The 22,829-nt window shown below is 37.4% G+C and overlaps 1 protein-coding gene across 2 annotated transcripts; it reads right to left on the bottom strand.

The window, feature by feature from the left end:
- Positions 1 to 1,774: 1,774 nt before the first annotated feature.
- LOC137741723 (uncharacterized) lies at positions 1,775 to 22,399 on the bottom strand. Of its 2 annotated transcripts, XM_068481437.1 has the most exons (25): positions 22,021 to 22,399; positions 21,440 to 21,607; positions 19,667 to 19,741; positions 18,651 to 18,729; positions 17,781 to 17,845; positions 12,596 to 12,685; positions 12,355 to 12,444; positions 12,156 to 12,242; positions 11,432 to 11,515; positions 10,154 to 10,276; positions 8,453 to 8,481; positions 8,229 to 8,361; positions 7,146 to 7,706; positions 6,095 to 6,624; positions 5,916 to 5,979; positions 5,703 to 5,805; positions 5,429 to 5,583; positions 4,836 to 4,961; positions 4,267 to 4,337; positions 4,056 to 4,118; positions 3,390 to 3,462; positions 2,614 to 2,733; positions 2,437 to 2,514; positions 2,256 to 2,306; positions 1,775 to 2,162 (listed from the first exon to the last, which is right to left on the bottom strand). In XM_068481437.1, exons 1-25 carry the CDS (start codon positions 22,243 to 22,245, stop codon positions 2,061 to 2,063), a joined length of 3,345 nt encoding a protein of 1,114 aa, XP_068337538.1. In that variant the 5' UTR covers positions 22,246 to 22,399; the 3' UTR covers positions 1,775 to 2,060. The 2 variants fall into 2 exon arrangements, with proteins under 2 accessions (XP_068337538.1, XP_068337539.1); XM_068481438.1 differs by lacking the exons at positions 21,440 to 21,607; positions 22,021 to 22,399 and having other exon boundaries at positions 17,781 to 17,840; positions 19,667 to 19,722.
- Between the last annotated feature and the right edge of the window lie 430 nt (positions 22,400 to 22,829).

Genomic DNA, 22,829 nt, shown 5'->3' with positions numbered 1-22,829 from the left:
ATTTATCTAATTTATAATAAGAAAGTTAACTTGAATGAAAGAATCATATAACAAGCAATCGTTTTTAGACAAACTTATGCATAAGTATCTATTTGGTTATTAATTGCATCCAACTGTAATAATGTTGGGGTTTTAATTGAATCTAGTTAAACTGTCGCGACAAACTATTTGCTCCCGATTTTTACTTTGCCTCTCATTGCACGAGGAGGGAGAGAGAGGGTGTGCAAGCATGTTAGTGCAAGTGTGTGTTGCACTTTTCTTAATTTTGAAACTAAATGATTATGCTATGAGTAGGACGTTGGCTCGGTTAAGTTGCTATATATTCCTCAAATGCTGATGACTTCACTCTTATGGATTGGTTGCTAAGAACTATAGAGACGAAGTTGAATAAAAACTAGTTTTCGTCATTCCAATTTGTATAGAAAGAGTACAATTCTTAAACATAAGCGTTAAAGACTAAAAATCTAATACAAGAACTAGTGAAACTTAAGAAAGTGCACATGATTTTAGGAAGGAAACAGGAAATGAAGCAAGATGATGAAGCTCTGAGAGGCTGGAAAATGCCTTATCGATCAAGACAATGGAAACAAGTGTCCTCGAAGAGGAAGCTCAGTCGGGAAGCTTTGATAGCATAGAGTGTTGGTTGATTACTTAAGGTCCTTTCCTCTAGGCTCTCCTCTGGCTTTTATAGTAAAATGAAGCTTCTGTGTCCTTTGTGGCATGCTGATAATGAGGGTAATTCGGGAAAAAAATAACTTACATAGAACAAATTCATCATCACATGGCGCCATGTATCCAATAATACATTGTCAAGTGTGAGTTTTTTTCCACACAACAATGTATTATTAGATTGAAAGGTCACGTGGCGATGAACTTTTTCTCTGTAATCTTCAAATAAGATTACAAAGTTATTATTTCCACACATAGAATTGGGATAGATGTTCTTTTTCTCCGTTTACTTGTCCCAACATAATAACCGTTTGATAACTATTTTGGTTTTTTATTTTCAAATTTTAGCCTTTGAGTTGGTAACGACGGAAAATATGTGGAGGAAAAAAAAAGACAAATGAAAACGAAAAACCTCAAAACCAATAACTATTTAAAGCTCTAAATGCTTACAAAATTTTGTTTTTGTTGATTCATTTTTATTTCTCCCTTTCCCATCACCCTTCTTCATATGTCCCTTACCCATATACTTTCCTCGTATTTTAAACACAAAAAGTAAAATAATAATAATAATAATAATAATAATAATAATAAATTTTAAAAAAAAGATTATAAAAAAGGGTCCTAAATATATGTTAGATAACTATTACTAACAGAATAAAAAGATCCTTTGAGGTACCATTTCCCTAAACATTATGTTTGGGGAGAAGGATTGGCAAGTTTCAAGAAATTGAGTCCAAGTTGATAAAAAATGGATCACACAAAAAATTTGATAGGAGGGATTAAGAAATGCGCTCCATAATCATTACAATTTACAAAGGTTTGTTGGAGGGTTTGCAAACGACACCTTCCAAGTATTTGCAAATCTCTCTAAAATGCCTTTGTACTGGTCATGGAGGGCTTTATATCTTACATTTCATAACTTAACATCAGTCACTTGGGACTTTGAAATCACAATCGCTCACCCAAACATAGATAAGATTCCTTTCTCTGAAGATTTCAAGGTCCCTAGCTATTCTACAGAACCAATTCATAAGCATCTGCTCAAGCAAGGTAACGGAAAATTGCGCGAAAGCTTTACTACAGTTCGATGAAAGCTCGTGGTTCCAACTTCCAATTGTACGTTTTTCTCTTGATATATCATTATTTTGAGACTCATGTGATCCAAAAATACATTTAATCGTCCCTATTAGGGATGACAATATATTACAAAATCAGACACGAGAAAATATACAACCGGGATCAACATGTACGGTGCACATGATGATGAAAAATCAAAACAAAATCAAATATATATAGCTCATTAGAAAAAATTTAAGTGAAGAGTGAGAGACGACAATACGTGAGGTTCTAAATGATTAAAACACCTACCACGCTTAGCCGAAGTTGCATGCTCATTCAATCTTTTCTAGCACTTCCAGTCTGGTTTTTCTCTTCCAACTTTTCATAGTGGCAACAAGGTTGATCAACCCAACAATTTGATTTTTTGTGTATTCCTGCAGTGGAAAAGGTAAGTTCATATTCATGATGTAAGAAAATCAGTGTCCAAAATCTAACCACAAAAGGTCCGCAGTGATGGAATCTCTTACCGGGTGAGCACGTGCCCAGTGTACATATTCAGTTTCCGGAAGATAGTATGCCTGACCAAGAGTAGAAAGAGAGTGAAAGTTAGTTTCAAAACCCCACTTCAACCAAGTTGTTCTAGTCACTTACCAATATAACAGAATTCCCCAAGATCTTGCTAACTATTTAGTCTATGTTTGAGCTTACCTTAATGAAGGCTTCAACTATTTGTAAATGGGGCTTCACATTCATTGCGACAAAATGCTGCAAGCCATTGATCAAAACCTAAAACCCACAAAGGAGTCCTGAAATTTATTAAGCTGCAAAGGAGAGCAACGCTAAAGGAATGTTGAGATTCATATCTTGTCCAATTTGAGAGAGAACCTGTAGATCCAATGACATGAGAGCCCGCCCTTCATCTGTACACCTCTTGACACGGGACAGTCCTTCTATGAGAGTTTGGGCCACAATTTCAAGTCCGTATTCTAAGAGGAGGTCTTGAACCTACATGTATACATACATATATTTGCAATCAAGCACATTTTTATTTTTAAAATACATGCCCACTTTCAATAACACATAAAGTTCTTAGCACAAGCATGTGGTTATTCACTATGCAATTCAGATACCAATTTCATATTTAGCAGTTGCGTCATGTCAAAAGTGCATACCATTATACAAAAATATAAGAGCAATTTATCCCTGTAGTCTGATATAAACAACGTAAAACCAAACAACTTATTGTCTGTTATCATTCGGGAAAACGGAACTGTAGATAGAGCACGATGGCATAACAGAATAACCACACAATAACATTCCATACCCAAGGTAAAACCTAATAAATTATTTTCTTTTACCACCCGGGAAAAAGGTAACTTTAGATAGAGCAGAATGGCATGGCAGAATAACCACGCCATAAAAATGCATACCCAACGTAAAACCTAATAACTTATTTCTTTTACCACCCGAGAAAAAGGAACTTTAGATAGAGCATAAAGGCATAACAGAATAACCACACAATAACAGTCCATACCCAAAGAATACACAATTTCCAGAAGCAAACCAATCAAGTCATCCCATTAACCATTCGAACCCTATTGAGAGAAGAGCAACTTCTCCATTTTATTGTGAAAGTTCCAAGAAAAACAGCCAGTTATTACCTCCTTGCGAATTCCCCCATGAGCAAGCCTTGTTTTATAGTGCTTGAATTCTCCCAATAACAAATCAACATACCTATTAAAGCAACAACTCATGTCAGAAAACTTGACATTTGTCATATGGTAGTAGAGAGGAAAAATTGGTGTGAAAGCCATTTCAGCAAGACTTTTTCACAAATCTCTGTTTCTTGCACATAAAAGACAAGGCGAACATGGTCGTCAAGGATTGACATGCAAAGAGGAACCATGCATTAGACCTAAAAGAAGGGCCTAAAACAAGTTATGCTCAGGGAAGAAATTTCTGAGACTTGAGGATTTGTGGCAAATGATATATTTAAGAAAACGCCCAAAAGAAAACAATAAATTATAATGCCATATGATACAAAAGTTAAAACCTTCAGAAACATAAGACCACAAATTGAAGAGCCATAAGCATAATTGAAGTTTGGTTCTCATCCAAGATCTAAATAACTAACACAGAATCAGTTTTTGTAAACATGTCGCTCCTAATTTATCATACAGATAAAGCTTCAATGTGTTAAAAACTAGCTGGCCCCAAGAAGGAATTTTACAAAATCTGAAAGATCATTGTCAACGGCATGGTACAAGATCATAAAAATGAAACCAGAAACTTTCAAATAAATAAAGAATAAATATCAAGAAACTAACCCATTATGCTCTAGTCCAAGCTCTTTCACTTCCCATTTTGCATTGGCTATCCGATCCACATAACTGCAAATAATGGTTCTCCATGAAATGACAAAGTAGAAACCAAGAGAAAAAGGGGAGCATTTTTAAATGAAAAGATGTTTGATTTATCTGCAGAAAGAAAAATCTAATAGTAAAGTAAACCCAACCAGGCCATGAATTCTGGTTTTACCCATTAATATGGAGCAGTTGTCTTGCACTTGTCCTATGAATGTGCTCTACAAGATCTGGTACAGCATCAACCTAATAAAGATATATATATAAATTCAAACTGAATTATAGGCATTCATCAAAAAAATTAATGATTTGTCAAAACATTTGACTCCTATAGATGAATAACAAATAAAGAAATCAAACAAGTCATATTAATAAAATTGTGAGAAACATACAAAAACTTAATTGTGAGAAAAATTAGTGTTAATTATACAAGGCTTACAAGCCTACTTTGGTTTTATTTTCAATGTCAAATGCACATTGGTAAGAATCTAAGAAGTATCACTTACAAATACAATTATACAACCCCCATCATAGTATCATCCATGTCACAGAGATATTTATTTATGAGATTCAATTGTAACAAGAATCATTTTATACCAATAAAACATGTTCCTAGTCAATTATCGCTAAACCGTCCACTATGGAAAATTAAACTAAGATCATATCACATCATTTTATTAACACCCCACCAAGCTAGCATGAAATCTTTGGAAAACTCCAGCAGACAATAACAAAGGAACCTACCAGATGTGCATAGAAGTCTTCAACCACAGCAGCATTATTCTGAAGTAGCATTGTCTTGAGATGAGCTTTAGATCTATGCAATATTCGAGCAACAAGGGAGATAGTGTCAGCACCAGCGCATCTTTCCTGCAACAAAATGGTCGTGCAACTTAAAGCAGATTTATATTGCATATGGCTTAGTTCTAACTTCTAACTAAAAAACCAAGAGAGTATAGAACATCTGGTAACTTCCATGCCATCACTGTATAGCATTGTAACTAAGGAATTGCTTTAAATTTATGAAGTTATACTGCAACATTACAAAGATTGAACCTAGTGTACAGCATCATAGTTTCCTAACATTTAAAAAAAATAAAAAGGATGACTGAAACTTGTTGTATAGGTGTAGCATGCCAACCCATATATGCTCTGCAGACCATGATAAACTGCCAATATGAATAAATGCACAAGTACAGCACATAAAACTTTCTAACTTATAGGGCAAGTAATAAATGCACAAGGTGCATAAAACTCAAAAATTTTGGAATGAAAAGTTGTTATTATTTTCCATCTAAAAGATGATCTAGGAGGACCATATGATATTTAATTAATACCTTGAGACCAAAGGATGTTCCTGGTGTGTTACTGGGAGGACTCATAGGTGTGATGTCTGTATATGACGAATTTAGAGATGTGGATGAAGATGATGGGGACTTTATCCACTGGTCACAGTCTTGTTGTATTCTGGACAAGGCTGTCTTCAGCCGATCTGTGTAGAACAACATGATAAGGTTCAAGTGTGCATCAGAATCACAAAGTATCATAATCAGTAGATGATCAGATAAAGAACACAAAATAGTTTGAAGCAGTGAAAAAGAAAGCACTCACAGTTAATAGGATCAGGTGACCCTTTTCCACCTGAATAGTTGTTTTGCTGAGCAAATGTTTCAAACACAAAATGAAAAAATACCTCAAACAACTGGCATATTCCCTGCAACAATATACTGAATCAGGAAAAATAGACTCATCACAGGTTTTTATTAATAAGCATAAAGAACAGACACGGAAGTGAGAAAAAGATATATAAAGAGTATAAGATACCTTGAAGAACTCAACGTTGACTATTTCCAATTTCTGCATAAGCCTGGCGTATTTATCCATTGACCTAAAATGTACAAGAAAATACAGATCAACTGTCAAGCATCCATTCCAAAATACATAATTCAGGCTTTTATATCTGAAAGTGCATTAATCTCTCCAGTAAATACAGAGCAGTTCACCTTAGAAGACAAATAGATGATCCAGTTTGAGCTATGATTTCTCCATCATTATAATGTAAAGATTGATTTCTTGACAGTCTAGGTTTCGAAATTCGACTTGGGAGTTGACTATCCTCATCAATAAAGTCTGCAAGAAGATCTTCATTATCTTCTTCCGAAACAGAATTAGCACCATCAGAAAGACTTGAATCACTGTTTTGTTGAGAGACCTTATCACCAAGCCTTTCGCTAAAATTACCATCAGATTCACCAGTTGTACTGTTCCACTTAAGACCTTCTTTGGATGTATGTGCCAGCTTTAACAAAAAGGGGTTTCCATTTCTAAGCCAATTAGAGAATCCACTCTTCTTGGCACTAGTATCAACAACTCTTGTAGACTTATCAGAATGTAGAACCCTGGCATTAGACTTACCCTCAGATGGAACAATTATAGGTGCTCCATCACCAGCAAGCCCGGGAAATGTAATTTCTTGTACTGCATCCGGTGGCATTATCAACCAAATTTCTCTTTCCAACACCATTTTAAGCGCCTAAAAAAAAAATTTAAGTATCAACTATCTATATAAGTGCATCTGGACAGTGTTGTGCTTGTGCATAGTAAAAGTTTAAATCTACAACATAATTTCGAAAAATAAACTAATGAGAATGTATAAAATAAGTGTTGGGAGGCAAAACTGTTCAAACAAAATGTTTCTAATACATTTGAATTGCAATACACAACAGGGAACACATGTGACTGGACAACCATGGTGGCACACCAGTTATGTACATGCCACCTAAGTAGGGTTTTATCTTGCATGTGATATTACAAGTTTGGACAAGTAAAAGCAAATGCAATAAAAAACTATTTATGTGTGTAACATCAGGCAGTGAGCGATGTCTGGTAGTCCACAACTCTTATTTGGTCACGAGTTCATAACAATCAATAATTTCTTAATCAGTAACCAATCAGTTTATAAATAATTAGAAAGAACAGAAATAAACAAACACAATATCAGTCATCACATAGCATAGCCCTATTTGGAGGACAAAACCTGTAAAGTTGACTTACATGTATATTCTGCCGATGAAAAGCTAAAAAATAATTTTCACACACTGCCTTCAACTTCTGCCTGAAGTCAGCTGCTTCAATTCCGCAAAATGCTTCCCCAGCCAAGATAAAGACACCCAGATCTTCATAGTTTTTCAAGAATTGGTGTATGCTAGCAGAAGAAACAGAAGCCGAAGAAAGCAAGACCGATACACGAGTAGCTGTGAGTTGCCAAAGATTTTTGCGTCCCCTCTGAAGGGTTTGTGAAATAAATGCTGTGGCATCTTTTCGTAGTTGATACCATGGGGATCCACTTGTTGATGTTGTACTGTCATCCTTACTCGCCTCATCAACTAAATTTTGATAATTAGTGGAAGTTGCGTTTCCTGCAGGTTCAACCAAAGAGCAGGTGGTTGTAGATTCATCTATGTACGCTGAACCAGGCACTATATCTACAGATTCGGCGAGAGAGCCATTAACTTTTTGGGAAGAACAAGGAGATGAAATTTGCTGAACCCCCCCAAGAGTCGGAGAGATGTCACTTTCCTTCTGTGTCATGCTTGGAGTTTTACCGGCTGAATCCTAAAACAAGGACATAAAGATTTCTCTCATATCCTGGAAAATAAAATGATTCTGCTTTTGTGCGAACATGTGTGTATGTAGGAGCCATATTTATGCCAAATACCTACAGTCGTAAAGTATGTGACCACTATGGCTGTAATACAGTTCAACGGAATCCAAAGAAAACTAGTAACAGAAGAAAACAGCTTAATTTATTGTATAATATTGATACATCAATACCTTTGAGTGCATAAAAGTATTGCAATACAGTTTTCAATTGTTATGACAAAGCAAACAGAAAATGATTTAGAGACAATACTGAATAGCAAAAAACATTCTGACGGACAGGTTAAGTTGTAAACAATGGGAAACATATTCAAATATACTTTACCAGCCAATAGTAATAAGCAGTAACAAAGAGGAACTATCAACTAACATTATTTAAAATTTGGAAGAAGTGCATGTAACCAAAATAAATAAATACATTACCAAATATATAATGAAAAATAATACGATCAAGTAAAAGCGTGAATTGAAGTTTACCCTATTATCCAGCTGAAAGCCCATGATTTCATGATATGAACACATCAACTTGAATAGGATTGCTAGTGTGTTTAACAAACACTGCCTAAACTTTGGTTCAGGTATCTGAAGGCATAGATCGCTGTAGGTAAGTCTGGAATCACATAAGAATGCATTAGCATCCATACAAGATGTATGGTTCTGTTACATTACGATACTATCACTGGTGGATGTAGAAAATGTACCGACTATTTTGCATGTGAAATCCCTGATCCTGCAAAGATAAATTAATCATCTAAGTATAGATATTGTCTCACAATACAGCTATAAAGTGAACACCATAGATCTTATCATCTCTTTGTTTTTTAATACAAAATACTCTCTTTTATCAAAACAAAACAGCTATAAACAAACTGCAAAAGCAGAAAAATTGAAAGAATAAGGTCCCCTGCAAAGATAAACCTAAGGACTGTCTAAAATGTCTTGACGCAGACATCAGGAAGAATGCCAAAAGTATTCTTCCCCCAAAGAAAACCCACCTAGTTCATATGTTAAAAAAAAAATCTTTTGTTTCTTTCCATCCAAACAATCCTAACAACCACCAAAACTGCAAAGTGCCACAGAGAACTGCCTTCTAATCTGCACTCTCCCAAAAACCCCTCCACCAAAAAGGAAATCTCCAGCCCCAGCACCCACTATTCCAAGCACTTGCATCTACCTTGCACAAGTTAGAAGGGGAAATGGCAATGCTGAAAGAATAAGCATCTTTATATGGGGAGATGAGCAGGTACTTGGTCTTCTTGTTTGGAACACATTCCAACACTGGTAGAATTTTGCATCAGACAAGGCCCAAGCCTCTGTTGTAGTTAAAACTCTCTCTGATCTTCCCAATACCCAGCCTCTGATGAAGCCATTCCAAATTGATTTTGGTCTGCGGTTTAATAAATTAGGGTCATTAGCTCTACCAACTTTTGGAGTCATCCGCGATTTTCCTCTAATATGCTCCCACAACCAACAATATCATGATCCAGTCCCTCGTCCAACAATTCTAATTCTTGGGCCTTGTATGTATGCCTACTAACATTTTCCTCAGACCAGTATTACCCTTTCCTGTACTAGGCCCCCTAGGTTTCTTCCCATCCTTCTACCCCTTTCCTAGTCTTCATTTTTTATTCTGTAGGATACTAGATTATGGTGCACTCATCCTTTTCTTACTCCCAAATGTACCCTTCCCCATTCTTCATTGTTTACCTTGTGTTTATGGACTCAATTTTCCTGCTATCCTCTATTTGCCCAAGTGTACCCATCCGACCGCTTTCCTCATCTTCTACCATGTGATGATTGGGTTGAACTTTCGTGCAATCCTCAACTCACCCAAGACTGACCCTTGACTGTCATTATGAGTTACCCAATTGTACAAAGAGAAACCTGGGATGAATCCAGAATCCCTTCTGAATCATAGTCTTGCCTCAAATAACATCAGCTCAAAAAACTTCTGTTGTCCACAACCAAAACAGTAACCTTTCTGAAAAATGATCCAGCCACCCTAACATGATAAGTTGTTTTGTACCCACATTTTGTATACCCATCGTCAGAGCTTTCCACAGAGGTCTTACATAGCCACCTGTTACTGCAGTGTCCCTAGAGAAGCAAAATTCTGCCTTATCTGAAACTCCTTAATTTGTATACACGTCATTTTCAGGTTGCTGCCAAATTTATCTTTGTCTCCACATTATTGTTTTGGAGAAAGAGAGGAGGGAGGGAAAAGGAGAGGGGGGTGGGTTGGGCGGGCGCGGTGTTGAGGGGGAGAGTGGTTGGGACAGACAGAGTAAACATAAGTTTCAAGAAATAAATCCACAACTATATGGAGATATTTTATTTTCTGTGTTACCCCAACACTTTTGCATGAACTATTCTACTTCTAAATCATAATTATATCAGCATACCTCCTCTTGCACAATATTCTTCAATATAGAGTGGGTTTCTGACAGAACTTCCTGCATAAAGAAACTTTGTAACTTCTCAGCAAGGCCAGAGATATCCCCAATTAGTGCATAAGCATCGACCACCTGTTCAGCATTTAATAGTGTATCAAGTCAAAATAAACATCACACAAAACCTGAAAGAGCATACAATTGATCCCTCAACTTAAACTTATCATCCAGAAAAAAGAGAAGAATGATGCTGCTGCAACTTAAAACTTTTCTGAACATGCTCTCACTAAAGTGGTTGCAGCATTAATACGTGGATCTACAATAACCAGAAAGCTCTAAATAGTGAATTGAGTAAAATACCACTCATTTATTGATGCTATTCCTTGCAGCTCTCTAATGCCATTCAGTTCAAAGATTTTACCTTCTCCTGGGTGTTTAAATTTGGTGCTTGTTTTAATTTTATTTTTCTGAATAGTGTCTTCCGTATATCCCTAGTTGCTTTTCCTATTTCCAATCAAATTTTACTTGACAAAAACAGAATCCAACTAACAGCCCCAGTTTTATATCAATCAAATACAGAAAACGTATCAAACATTTATTAGAACTTTCAAAAATAGGAATAAGACAATATCAAACTAACAGAAGTTTAAGAATGCAGGTAAAATTAGTTCAGCACAAGGTACAAGCAATGAAATTACTTTGGAGCAATCAAATTACGTAGAAGATACCTATCAGTAATCAACATAAAAGTAACTCAAAATAACAAATGGAGCAACATAACCCTTTACTTCAAACAGGGAGCAACATAATATTAACTCAAGAATCAGACATAAGATCACTTCAATACATGGTTGGATAAGACAAGTTGTTTCTCAATTCACATACCAAATGGTACAAAGCAAAGGAAACTCGGACTGACTGGAGCAGAACATAGAGAGAGAGAGAGAGAGAACAAAAAATACTAATTTCACTTACTAGGTGCTTCGTCCCTCTTGTATACATAATTTGGTACTGATATTCCTTAAATAATATGAAGAAAGCAGATATCTTTACAGAAATTTGAACCATGGTATTTCTGTATCCTCCTCATCAATATCATTGTGTAAAGGATAATGACCACTTAAAAGAATATCAAGCTATTTGAAATAAATGTAATCTAAGAACAACTATATGTAATGAAACTCATGTAGAAATCTACAAAATCTTCATGCAGCATTTGAGAGAAATTAATGATCCAGTTATCAGGAAAAGGGAAACAAAAGAAAGAAAGAAAGAAAGAAAAGCACTGACAGTTATAAAGCCCTCCTCATTGAACTCCTGGCACACTCCTAGCAACAAGGAATCCAGCTTTTGAAGAGTTTTTCCAAGCCAAACCTACACCCATGTTATGAAAAAAGAAAATGTAAGCATGATAAAGTTTGTTGGTTTACCAGTAGTACCTAAAATTCAAGTGGTGGGATGCAAGGCAAGACTCCATGATTATTCTATATCCTGAAATACCCCTGCCGTGTGGGTAGATCCACCACTACAACCCAACATGTGAAACTCAACCTATATTGGAAGGTTCAGCAAGGGGCTTGTAGTTGGTTAAGACTCAAGCATCCACCCCTGCACCCGAGGTCTCGAGTTCGACTCCCCCACACCCCCCAATATCACTTGCATAAAAAATAATAATAATAAAATTAAAAAAAAAATTAATAAAATAAAATAAAAAAGGACTCATATTGGGAAGTGGGAAGGTTCCAATTGGAAGGACTTGCACTGAGGATCTCCTTGCTCCAGCAACATGATACAATTTTTGTTGGTTGACCACCCTACTCCCATAGCTTATTAGGATGTGGGCCAACAGTTTTTTTATATTTTAATAAATAAAGTATAATCTAGTGTAAATATGTAAACCATAAACTAAAGACTTTTTTTAATCCATGGTAAAGAATATTGAGGCACAGAGACATATGAAATATCAGTGAATCTGTTAACAAAAAATGCTTCTTAATAGTAGCTTAATACTTGCCTCTACAGCACGGCTCATCTCTTGTACTGCAGAAAGATCTGAAAAAGTATCTAACAGCTGTAGATATTCAGACAGGACTTGAAAGGCCTGTAAATATACATGAGAATTTAACCAAATAATTATAAAGATTAAAATGCAACATGAAACGAAAACTGGAGAGTATAATATAAACTGCAGGAGAACAGATATATAAACCCACCTTGCAGTAATTTCCTTCCTCAACCAGAGACTCGAGCTCTGCTTGCATTTTCAGTGCATGACCAAGCTCAGTTAAAACAGGAAGCATGTCCTGATTTTCATAAAAATAGGAAACTGTATACGTAAGGTTATGCTTATGCAACAAGAACTATCGAAGTGACTATGATGGGATCCCTAGGAACCAGGGAAAAATATCTAAAAAAGATTGTTACTGCTAACCATGCACAAAGTAACAAACATACCAGAAGAGCTTGTTTCTTTTTGGAATTCGAATTTACAATGAGATCCCTAGAAACCTCATTCCTTGATGAGGTCAGATGCCGCCTTCCATTCTGCAAATACAATTACAAAAACAGTAAATAATATAGAATCTGGAAACTTCCTCTGTAAGCTTTCCAATTGTATTTCTGAATTAATTATTTTGTACACTGTGAAGACATATATATAGCCTTTGGCTATTTACAAAGATGCCCCTTAACTACCTACCTTATAACAGTTCTAACTAAACACAAACATTAGCACAGCTAATTACATTTAGAGATAACAGACTAATTTACAGTAACTGAAATGGGTGACTTGTCATTTTCCCTAATACACCCCCTCAAGCTAGAAGGGGAATCAGAACAGATTCCAATGGGAAGCTTGGAGCACAGGAACTGAAATCGACTTTTGGATAAGGACTTGGTGTGAAGATCAGCTAATTGGTCTGCACTGCAAACATACTGAACTTTGAGAAGATTAGCTAGAACCAATTCTCGAATATAGTGGTAATCAATCTCAACATGCTTTGTACGAGCATGAAAAACAGGATTAGATGCTAGAGAGATGGCTGAGATGTTGTCACACCAAAGTGTAGGCAGTGTAGGGATAGGGAAGTGAAGATCTCTGAGGATTTTGCAAACCCAAGTAAGTTCAGCAGCTGTATGAGCTAAGGAGCGATATTCAGCCTCTGTAGATGACCGTGCAACAGTACTTTGTTTCTTAGCACTCCAGCTAATGAGATTGGAGCCTAAGAACACACAATAGCCACTGGTAGATCTTCTATCAAAAGTACAGCCAGCCCAATCAGCATCAGAGTATGCTGAAAGATGGGTTGAACCCTTTGTGAACCATAAACCGTGGGAAAGAGAACCTTTAAGAAATCGGAGAACTCGTTTAGCTGCCTGAAGATGTTGTTCCCTGGGAGCATGCATGAATTGGCAGATCTGGTTGACAGCAAAAGCGAGATCTGGTCTAGTCCAAGTAAGGTATTGTAATCCCCCAACAATAGAACGATATTCAGTGGGGTTGGACAAGAGAGGCCCACTGTTATCTAATTTGGTGGAACTAAGGGGTGTGCAGCACGGTTTGGCACCCTCCATGTGTGTTTTCTTAAGAAGATCAATTAAGTATTTGGATTGATGAACAAAAATGCCATGGGAGGATCTGTGTACTTCTAAGCCCAAGAAGTAGTGTAAAGGACCAAGATCCTTTACTGGAAACTGAGAACTGAGTTGGGTGATAAACTGTTGACAGATTTGGGAGTGAGGACCGGTTACTAGAATGTCATCAACATACACAAGAACAATAACCAAATGAGGACCATGAAGAACAAACAATGAGGCATCGGATGAAGATTGTTGAAACCCAAGAGAATGAAGAGCTTGAAAAAGTTTATCAAACCAAGCTCGAGGAGCTTGTTTTAGTCCATATAGGGATTTCTTCAACTTACAAACTGAAGTAGGAGAATTGGGATCAACAAACCCGGGAGGTTGTTGCATGTAGACATCCTCCTTTAAGTCACCATGAAGAAAGGCATTGCTTATATCCAATTGATTGAGAAACCAGTTATGTTGGACAGCAAGACTGAGTAAGATCCGAATGGTAACTGGCTTGGCAACTGGACTAAAGGTCTCTTGGAAGTCAATACCTTCTTGTTGATGAAAACCCTTTGCCACGAGTCGGGCCTTAAATCTGTCAATGGTGCCATCAGCCTTTTTCTTAACTCGAAACACCCATTTACATCCAACTATATTTTGGGAAGGATGAGAGGGGACAATGGACCAAGTACCAGTAGAGATCAATGCATTATACTCATCTTGCATTGCAGCTCGCCAATGAGCATGCTTAGAAGCTTGCAGGTATGTACTGGGAACATAATCAGTGTCAACGGGAAGAGGATGCTTAGTTGCTGCATAGGCATGAGGGATAGATTTATAAATGCCAGCTTTGGATCTTGTGATCATTGGATGAGAATTAAGAGGAAGAGGAGGAGGATTGGACTGACTTAAGGGTAAGGTGGAGGAGTCAGAAACAAAGTCAGAACTGGAAACAGCAGGGACTGAAATGGGTTGAGAAGAAGAAGGATGGGGAGAATCGGAGGCAAAAGTAGAAACAGGTGAAGAAGATGGTGCACGGCTAGTAGAGAGATGGGGAATATATTTCTCAAAATAAAGATCCAAAGAGGAAGAGCTTGCTGGTGAGGATGGGTTGGGACAGAAACAGGGAGGCTGCAATGATTGAAATGGATAAGAACTTTCATCAAAGACAACATGTCTGGAGATGTAAATTCGAGTGGTGAGGGGATCAAGACATCTATAGCCTTTGTGTTGAAGGCTATATCCGAGAAAAATGCAACTTTTGCTCTTGGCATCTAATTTGCTGTGAACATATGGTTGGAGCCAAGGGAAGCAGTGGCAACCAAACACTTTAAGTTTAGAGTAATCTGGGGGTTGCTTGAATAATAATTCCCATGGTGATGAGGAAATACCAGAGATGGGAAGCCGATTAATAAGATAGATGGCAGTGGAGAAGGCTTCAACCCAAAATACATGAGGAACATGAGAAGCAACTAGCAAAGTACGAGCTGTCTCAACAAGATGCCTGTGCTTTCTCTCAGCACAACTATTCTGTTCAGGGGTATGTGGACAGCTAAATTGGTGAAAAATGCCATGTGTACTGAGAAAGGAAGCAAAAGAGGTACTGATGAATTCACCCCCTGAATCGGAGCGCAAAACTTTGATTTTATTGCCAAGTAAATTTTCTACATAAGATTTGAAGACAACAAATGTAGAAAAAACATCTGACTTGGACTTCAAAGGAAAGAACCAGCTATATTTGCTAAAGTCATCAACAATGAGCAAATAGTACTTGAAACCACTGTTTGAGAGAACAGACGCTGGACCCCACAGATCACAGTGTAGAAGTTGAAGACTGTGATTTGTTGTTGAAGAAGAAATTCCAAAAGGAAGCTTATGATTCTTGGCAAGAGCACAATCTGAGCAGAAGAAATCAATAGTAGACTTGCCTTATAAGGCCAGTTTATTAGTAGAAATTACCCTTCTGAAAATAGAGGAGGATGGATGACCCAAGCGTCGGTGCCAAACTTTGACAGGAGCCTTGACACTGAGCAGAGCGGAGGGAGAAGAAAGTGAAGAAGTGCTGGAGCCTTGAAGAGGGTAGAATCCATCTCTAACGGGTCCCCGCAAAAGCATCTTCCCCGAAATACGATCCTTGACAGTGGATCCATAAGGGTCAAGGGTCAATGAACAGTTATTATCTTTGAGAAACTGATAAGCAAACAAGAGATTATGTTTCATGTAGGGAACATGTAAAACATTCTGCAGCTTAAAGGAAGTATGAGGAGTATGCAAAGCAGATGAACCAATATGATGAATAGAAAGACCTTTACCATCACCAATATACACTTTATCTTCACCAGTATAGGGAGTGGGAAAAGAAATGTTGGCAACATCATTAGTAATGTGAGAAGTCGCACCCGAGTCAATCAACCAAGGCTGAGCTCGTTTGGCAGATTGATTGACATACATAGCAGCGAGTTTAGCAGGAGGAATCCGACCACAGATGTCAGGATTCATTCGATCAAAACAATCAAGAGCCTCATGACTGTTAGAACCACAGATTTGACAGGGAACTTTGAAATGGGAAGAGCCTTGAGGATGACGAGAGCCTTGAAAGTTACGATTTCCACGAATGTTGGAGTAATTGCCACGGTTCATTTGGAAATTGCGATTGCCTCTGTGAGAGAAGGAATGGCCTCTGTTATGTTTGCCACGATTTGTAGATTTGGATAGTTGCCAGGATGAAGATTGGTGCTGAGCAGCAAACACTGAAGGAGTAGGTAGCAGAGGAGGCTGAGAGTGCACCGAGAAGGCTTGAAAAGGTTCAGCAACAGAGGATGAACTGATGTTTTTGCGTCGAGCCATGGACAGTTCTTTAGTGAGAAGAAGACCATGGAGTTCATCAAGAGAGGTAGAGGACAATCGAAGCATGATTGAGTCAATGAAGGACTCAAAATCATCAGGCAAGCCATGAAGTGTGGCTGCAATTAGGTCGCGATCAGAAACCGAGGCACCAGCAGCTTGCAAGGAGTCTGAGATATCCTTAATTTCTTGAAGATACTCGGAGATGGAGCGAGAACCTTTCTGAACAGATTGGAGACGCGACCGTAATTGATGAATATGAGCCTCTGAAATTCCACCAAATCTCTGTTCAAGCTTCAACCAGAGTTCGCGAGACGAAGAAACACCCACCGTGAAGGGGATGATTTCCTCAGAAAGTGTGGAATTGAACCAGATCAAGAGATTTTGATCTTTTTCGTACCATTCCTCAAAGGCAGGATTAATGCTGCGATCAGGTAGGAAGGGCGATGGACATACATCAGTACCATCAATGATTCCAAGAAGCTTGTAGCGCCGTAGAATTGGGCCAAACAGCGCACGCCATGGCAGATAGTTCGATCGTTTCAGCTTGATCGGCACCATGCTGCCGATGTTGTGGATCGTAAGGGAGGTGTAGGAACTCAGAGGACTTGGATTTCTAGAGAAATTAGGGTTTTGAACCGACGGAGAAGACGATGCAGGTGGTGGCGAAGATGATTGCGCCGCCATAGCTTGCAAAGATGTTGATGCAAGAGAGATCGGAGAAGAGAAACTGAAGAATCAGAGGAGAAGAACAGAAAGATCGATCAAGAATCGATCGATCAATCGAGTCGAGGGAGCGGAAGGATCGATGCTGTGAAGCAGAAATGGTGTGATACCATATAGAATCTGGAAACTTCCTCTGTAAGCTTTCCAATTGTATTTCTGAATTAATTATTTTGTACACTGTGAAGACATATATATAGCCTTTGGCTATTTACAAAGATGCCCCTTAACTACCTACCTTATAACAGTTCTAACTAAACACAAACATTAGCACAGCTAATTACATTTAGAGATAACAGACTATTTTACAGTAACTGAAATGGGTGACTTGTCATTTTCCCTAATAAATAAAAGCCAGATCAAACATATAAAAGGAGTCTGACATAAAAAAAACATATAAAAAGAGTTTCGACAAAAACAAAGTTATATCAAATAATCAATAGAAGCAAATGAAAAATTCAGAATGACCACATTCTGGATGACACGTCCTGCAAGGGCTTACCATGCAGATGACATTTGCAATTTTCAAGTCTTTCTCCAATTCCCTGACCAAATGCATCCCCTTCACTGGCCAAAAGTAAGTGTCAAGATCTCATTTGAAACTGAAATATATTGTAAATCAAACTCCAGCAATGAACTATTGTTGAGCCAGAACACGAGAGAGAGAGAGAGAGAGAGAGAGAGAGAGATAGAGAGAGAGAGAGAGAGAGAAAGAGAGAGTAGCGTTGAATAAACAACCACTCAACTAATCTGCCACCCTGGAAACAAATGTTAAGATATTTCAATTTGCCGATACAATAGCAATACGATGATAAAAACGCATAACATTCCAAAGCGTGCATTTTTGCTCAACCCACCCCCCCCCCTCCTTTCCCCCTCCTCCTTTCTCCTCCTTAAAGTGGGGGTGATGATCACCACCTCATTGGTTACAGTTAGATTAGATTGGTTGAATTGATAAAAAAAACACGACTCTCAAAAATGTACTAATCTAAAGTCAACCAATGGGGTGGTGGGCATCACCCCCACTTTAGGGGGTGACCAAAAGTATTCCAATATTTCAAAGGACTGTTTAGGAGTTTAAAGCACAATTTCAATAACTTATATAGGTAAGATTTCCAGAAGGCCATGCAGTATAATACTTCCTTAATGTACTTCAAAACAATCACAGAAAAGGTTTAGACATTTTGATTAAAACTTACCCATTACTTCATGATGTTCTATTCCAATATTTCAAAGGACTGTTTAGGAGTTTAAAGCACAATTTCAATAACTTATATAGGTAAGATTTCCAGAAGGCCATGCAGTATGATACTTCCTTAATGTACTTCAAAACAATCGCAGAAAAGGTTTAGACATTTTGATTAAAACTTACCCATTACTTCATGATGTTCCATAACCTTGCGGGATAAACGTTCAGCTACTCTATCCAGTTGTGCCAATCTAAGAGCGGCCTACAAATGAGGGTTTAGATGGTAGATAACATTGTTAGACAAGAGGTTGAAAGAACATAACCAATGGAATTGATTATTACACTTCCAAATAACCATGCCACAAGCATGCAAAAATAGACTATGACTATTTTATAAATGCATATGATATGGGTTTCAGCCAGCAATGTAAGCATTGCAAATTATGTTGACAAGGACATGTAATCGATAAAAAGTGAATGTGCAAGATAGATAAAAAAGTGGAAACACCATTCAAAGAGAGACAATTGAATTTAAGTGCTCGTGATGTAACATAAGAAGAATGAATATCAGACAAGAATGAAAGGCTATGCATACACAGATCCAAAAGAATTGTCAATACTGCTGCTGCAAGATATAGACTCGTTCATTTCATCAACAATTTGTCCTGTTTCAATTCAACCCAAATAACGAATCTGACAATAATAGAGAATGAAGGCATGATAGGCCCATGAAAAGCATTGGTTGGTTCAAAACCATGATTAGTAGAAAGCAAATGGTTATAAATTACCAAAGAGGTTACTTTTACCAATTGAGCTCATAGAGTAGTGAACCATTTGCAGATCGAATCATCTGAACAGTAACATGTATATGTAACTAAGTCCTACGTGTGAAGAATTTCCGAATGACTATGGCATCACATGTAAGCTAACTAGCCACAAACATATGAAAAATTATTTAACATTCTAGTACAAGATTGAAACAAAGAGTTCAAGAAAACAGGACATTTAACTCAATTATGCAATATTTTGATAAAACAATTGAACTGATGCAAAACATCAGAATAGTCCATTGAAGATGAAAAAGACAACTTCGAGGGTAATCCTCTACCTGGGAAACAAAAGACTAGCATACATGCTGAACAAAATGAAGAAACTGGAATATGTGGGTTGCAAGGAAGATTGAGAAACTACAAAATCACCTGTCTCTCAAAATAAGCCAGCTCACTTTCTTCAGATGGAATATGCTCCAAAATATGTCTGACTGGATCAAAATTCTACATTTAAGAGGTAGTTGCAAAGCTTTTAAGACAAGATAATTCAAATTTAATCCACACAGAAATGGTGTAGCAGATCTATGGGGAAGAGTAAGATATTGGGCAGCCTTCTGGGCTTCAGTTTCAAATGAATTTAAGAATTACTCTCTTTCTCACATACTGTGGGATATGTTAGCAGTAGTAAAATGATTTTGGTTGAGGTTGTCCTACTTGTAATCTGATCCTCTGGAGAGTTTTTCTTGTTCTGTTCTTGGTGGATTTCTTATCCACTTCTGTGTATTACACTTTTCTTTTTTAATAAACTGTTATAGTTTCTTCTCAAAAAAAATCCACACAGAAATGGTAACCGTTGAATAAACACTCCGTCAAGAAGTGGAAGCATTAGCAAGTATTATTAGAGAGAAAGAGAAGGTATAAAATTACCAACGAAAACATAACCACAACAACAACAAAATAATAATAGCAGCCCACTATTCTAAAAATTCCCACCTAGCACCATCTTGGCCCCACCTAGGCGCTAAGCAGCTGGCCACCGCCCTGATTAGTCCATAGGCATTTCAAAATTAAAGGGCACCCAGACCCGCTTAAGCATCCGCCTAGCCTGCCTAAACCTGCCTAGGTACCCCCCTAGGTTGCGACTCCCACTTAGACAGAAAATCTATAACTTTCATTTTGCATTTTATTTGTTCAATAAAATGTAAGAGACTTATTGGATACTTAAATGAACACTCATTATATGTTTGTTCCTTATGCTTTCAATATGTTCTAATACTTTATAGTCATTTTATTATGCAATTTATGCATCCTAATACAATTATGTGTTTTTCAAAGTATAAATAGGCACTTATTTATACAATATATAGTTAATTTACTTAAATCCGCCTAGCCCACCTAGGCGTTAGGCTCCAATCCACCGCCCGACTAGCGCCTAGCGTCTTTTAGAACCTAGCATGACGTCAATAAAAATGGTTCATTTTGTTTGTGACTTAACTTAAGGTTTGTTGAAAGATAAGGGGTCCCAATAACATAGTAAACCAAGGAAAGAGAAAGGAGTAGAAGAATTATGATATAATTCATTTCTCTACCATACACTTTATATGTACAAAGTAATGAATTACAAGTCCAAAAGTCATAATCGTACTGTGGAGAATACATACTTAGACTACTTAGAATAATTTATAAGGTTGGAGTGAGGGAATCCAAGTTGTTTCAATGATTTACTCCTCATTGTCATCAACCGCAGAATGGTTAAGATATGGATTTTCAACTACCTCTGACATGATTAAATATTTCAAAACAGCTTCTTAGAGAATAACTAAGAAAATGAATAAATAACTGCCCAAATAAATGAAAATATATCATTTTTGGTTGTTGAGAAAAATTATCTCCTACATGTGTGAGCTACCAATAGCATGTTCAACACCGCAGTTCCACAAATATAAATCTCATGAGGGCTAGTCTTCTGATTGACACAAACGTTTTATAACTGAGGAAGTATCGCAGAACACAATTGACATTTCTTCTTGTGGTTGTCAAAAAAACTATTTCCTATGATTATGAGCTACCGTTAGCAACCTTTCTACTGCTTGAAACATGGAAGATGACTTGGTAAATTCCTAAATAACCTAACATTAACAAACTACAAGTCATGAGGGCTACAAAATAAAATAAAATAAAAACATAATTATATAGTAGCACCTCTTCATAGAATTCTTCCTCTATCTCCTCTACTTCTTGACCATGATGTTTGCTTCCATATATTGAGCTCAATTCTTCAGAGCTTGATGATAGACTAAACCTTTGATGCGGAGGCAGTCCAGCAATAGCACGAGCAACAGCTGCAGCAGCCGCAGCTCGCGCAGGAACCTGTTCGATAAGGTAAACAACACATGAAGACATTAAGAACGGAAAATTAATGTTACCCCTGTGCCAAGCAGCCAAATTTTGCAGTAAGCACAACATTTTCGTTCCCTACTTCACAGTGAATTAACTAGACCATCAGATTAATAAGCATTGCTCTTAAAATGATAATTATTCAATTAAACCTTCTTCTTAATTACCACGAAACCGCAGATAATCACCCAAAACAAACTATAATTCAGTATATAAAGCAAAATTCACACACTTAGAACAAACACTATCAAATGACATGATCTAATTACACAATTTCAACTCGCTTTTACTCTGAAACAATCAAGTTTCACACAACTAAACAGGAAACGCATCGAATTGGAGCGCCAAAAAGCTGCATTACGTGCAAAAACCGAAATTTCAATCACCTCTGGTCGATCAGAAGCAGAGGGGAGAAGGCCGAGCGATCTGGCAGACCTAACGGAGCTCAGAATCTTCTCGCCGACCTTTGATAAATCCATTGCACCACCTTGGAAAAGCAAAAAGGGGACCAAGAACAAAACCCCAGGGGTCTCAATGCCCTCGCTCAAATCGCCATTGAACAAAAACGGATTCGCCAAAACGCTGCCAAAGGGAGACAGATTCGGCTGCATTTCAATTCGAAACTCCGAGATCACGCGCTGCAAAATCCATTGCAGGAAGGAGCTGCGATCGCGGTTTTGGATCTGATGGTTTCAGCGCGAGTACGCGTCGTTGCTTTTGTAGACTTGGAGTTCTCTCACTCTCAGCGCCTAATCTTTTTATTGTTAATTGCTGTTGCAAGGATATGGCCAGAAAACAATATATAGTCAAATCTCGCAAAATTAATGCACTATACTATTACGAATGCTCGAGTAAAATCCATTAGCACGCGTTACACTTTGTGCCGATATGTATATGTTTAAAATAATAAAATTTGTCATCGTTGGAAATAAAATAATGAAAAGCTAATCACAAAAGTGGACATTTTTAATCATAGGATGCAAAACTTTCATAATTTCCAAAATGGGCATACAGAATTCAAATTTTGAGAAATGCTAAGCGATTTCCAATCGGGTTGGCCATAATGTTATAGGTCAAAAGATAGTTCTTTTATACACAAAACTCATCTTCAATGGAGATCTAGGCCAAAAAAATCTTGGGACCCGTCTGGTCAAAATCTAGCCATATAGCCGGCAGGTTGGGCATCCTTAACTAG

Source organism: Pyrus communis, chromosome 8, assembly GCF_963583255.1.
Source record: "Pyrus communis chromosome 8, drPyrComm1.1, whole genome shotgun sequence".
NCBI classification, from domain to species: Eukaryota; Viridiplantae; Streptophyta; class Magnoliopsida; order Rosales; family Rosaceae; genus Pyrus; species Pyrus communis.
The sequence above is the reverse complement of the archived record's forward strand: the minus strand, read 5'-3'. Positions and strand labels throughout refer to the sequence as shown.

Excerpts from the sequence above, each read along its gene's own strand:
- LOC137741723 (XM_068481437.1), bottom strand. The coding sequence starts at position 22,245 with ATGCAGCCGAATCTGTCTCCCTTTGGCAGCGTTTTGGCGAATCCGTTT. Across the intron at positions 4,962-5,428 it reads GAACATCCTTTGGTCTCAAG|GAAAGATGCGCTGGTGCTGA; the intron begins GTATTAATTAAA and ends ATTTTGTTGCAG. Across the intron at positions 3,463-4,055 it reads CTTGGACTAGAGCATAATGG|GTATGTTGATTTGTTATTGG; the intron begins GTTAGTTTCTTG and ends TTGCTTTAATAG.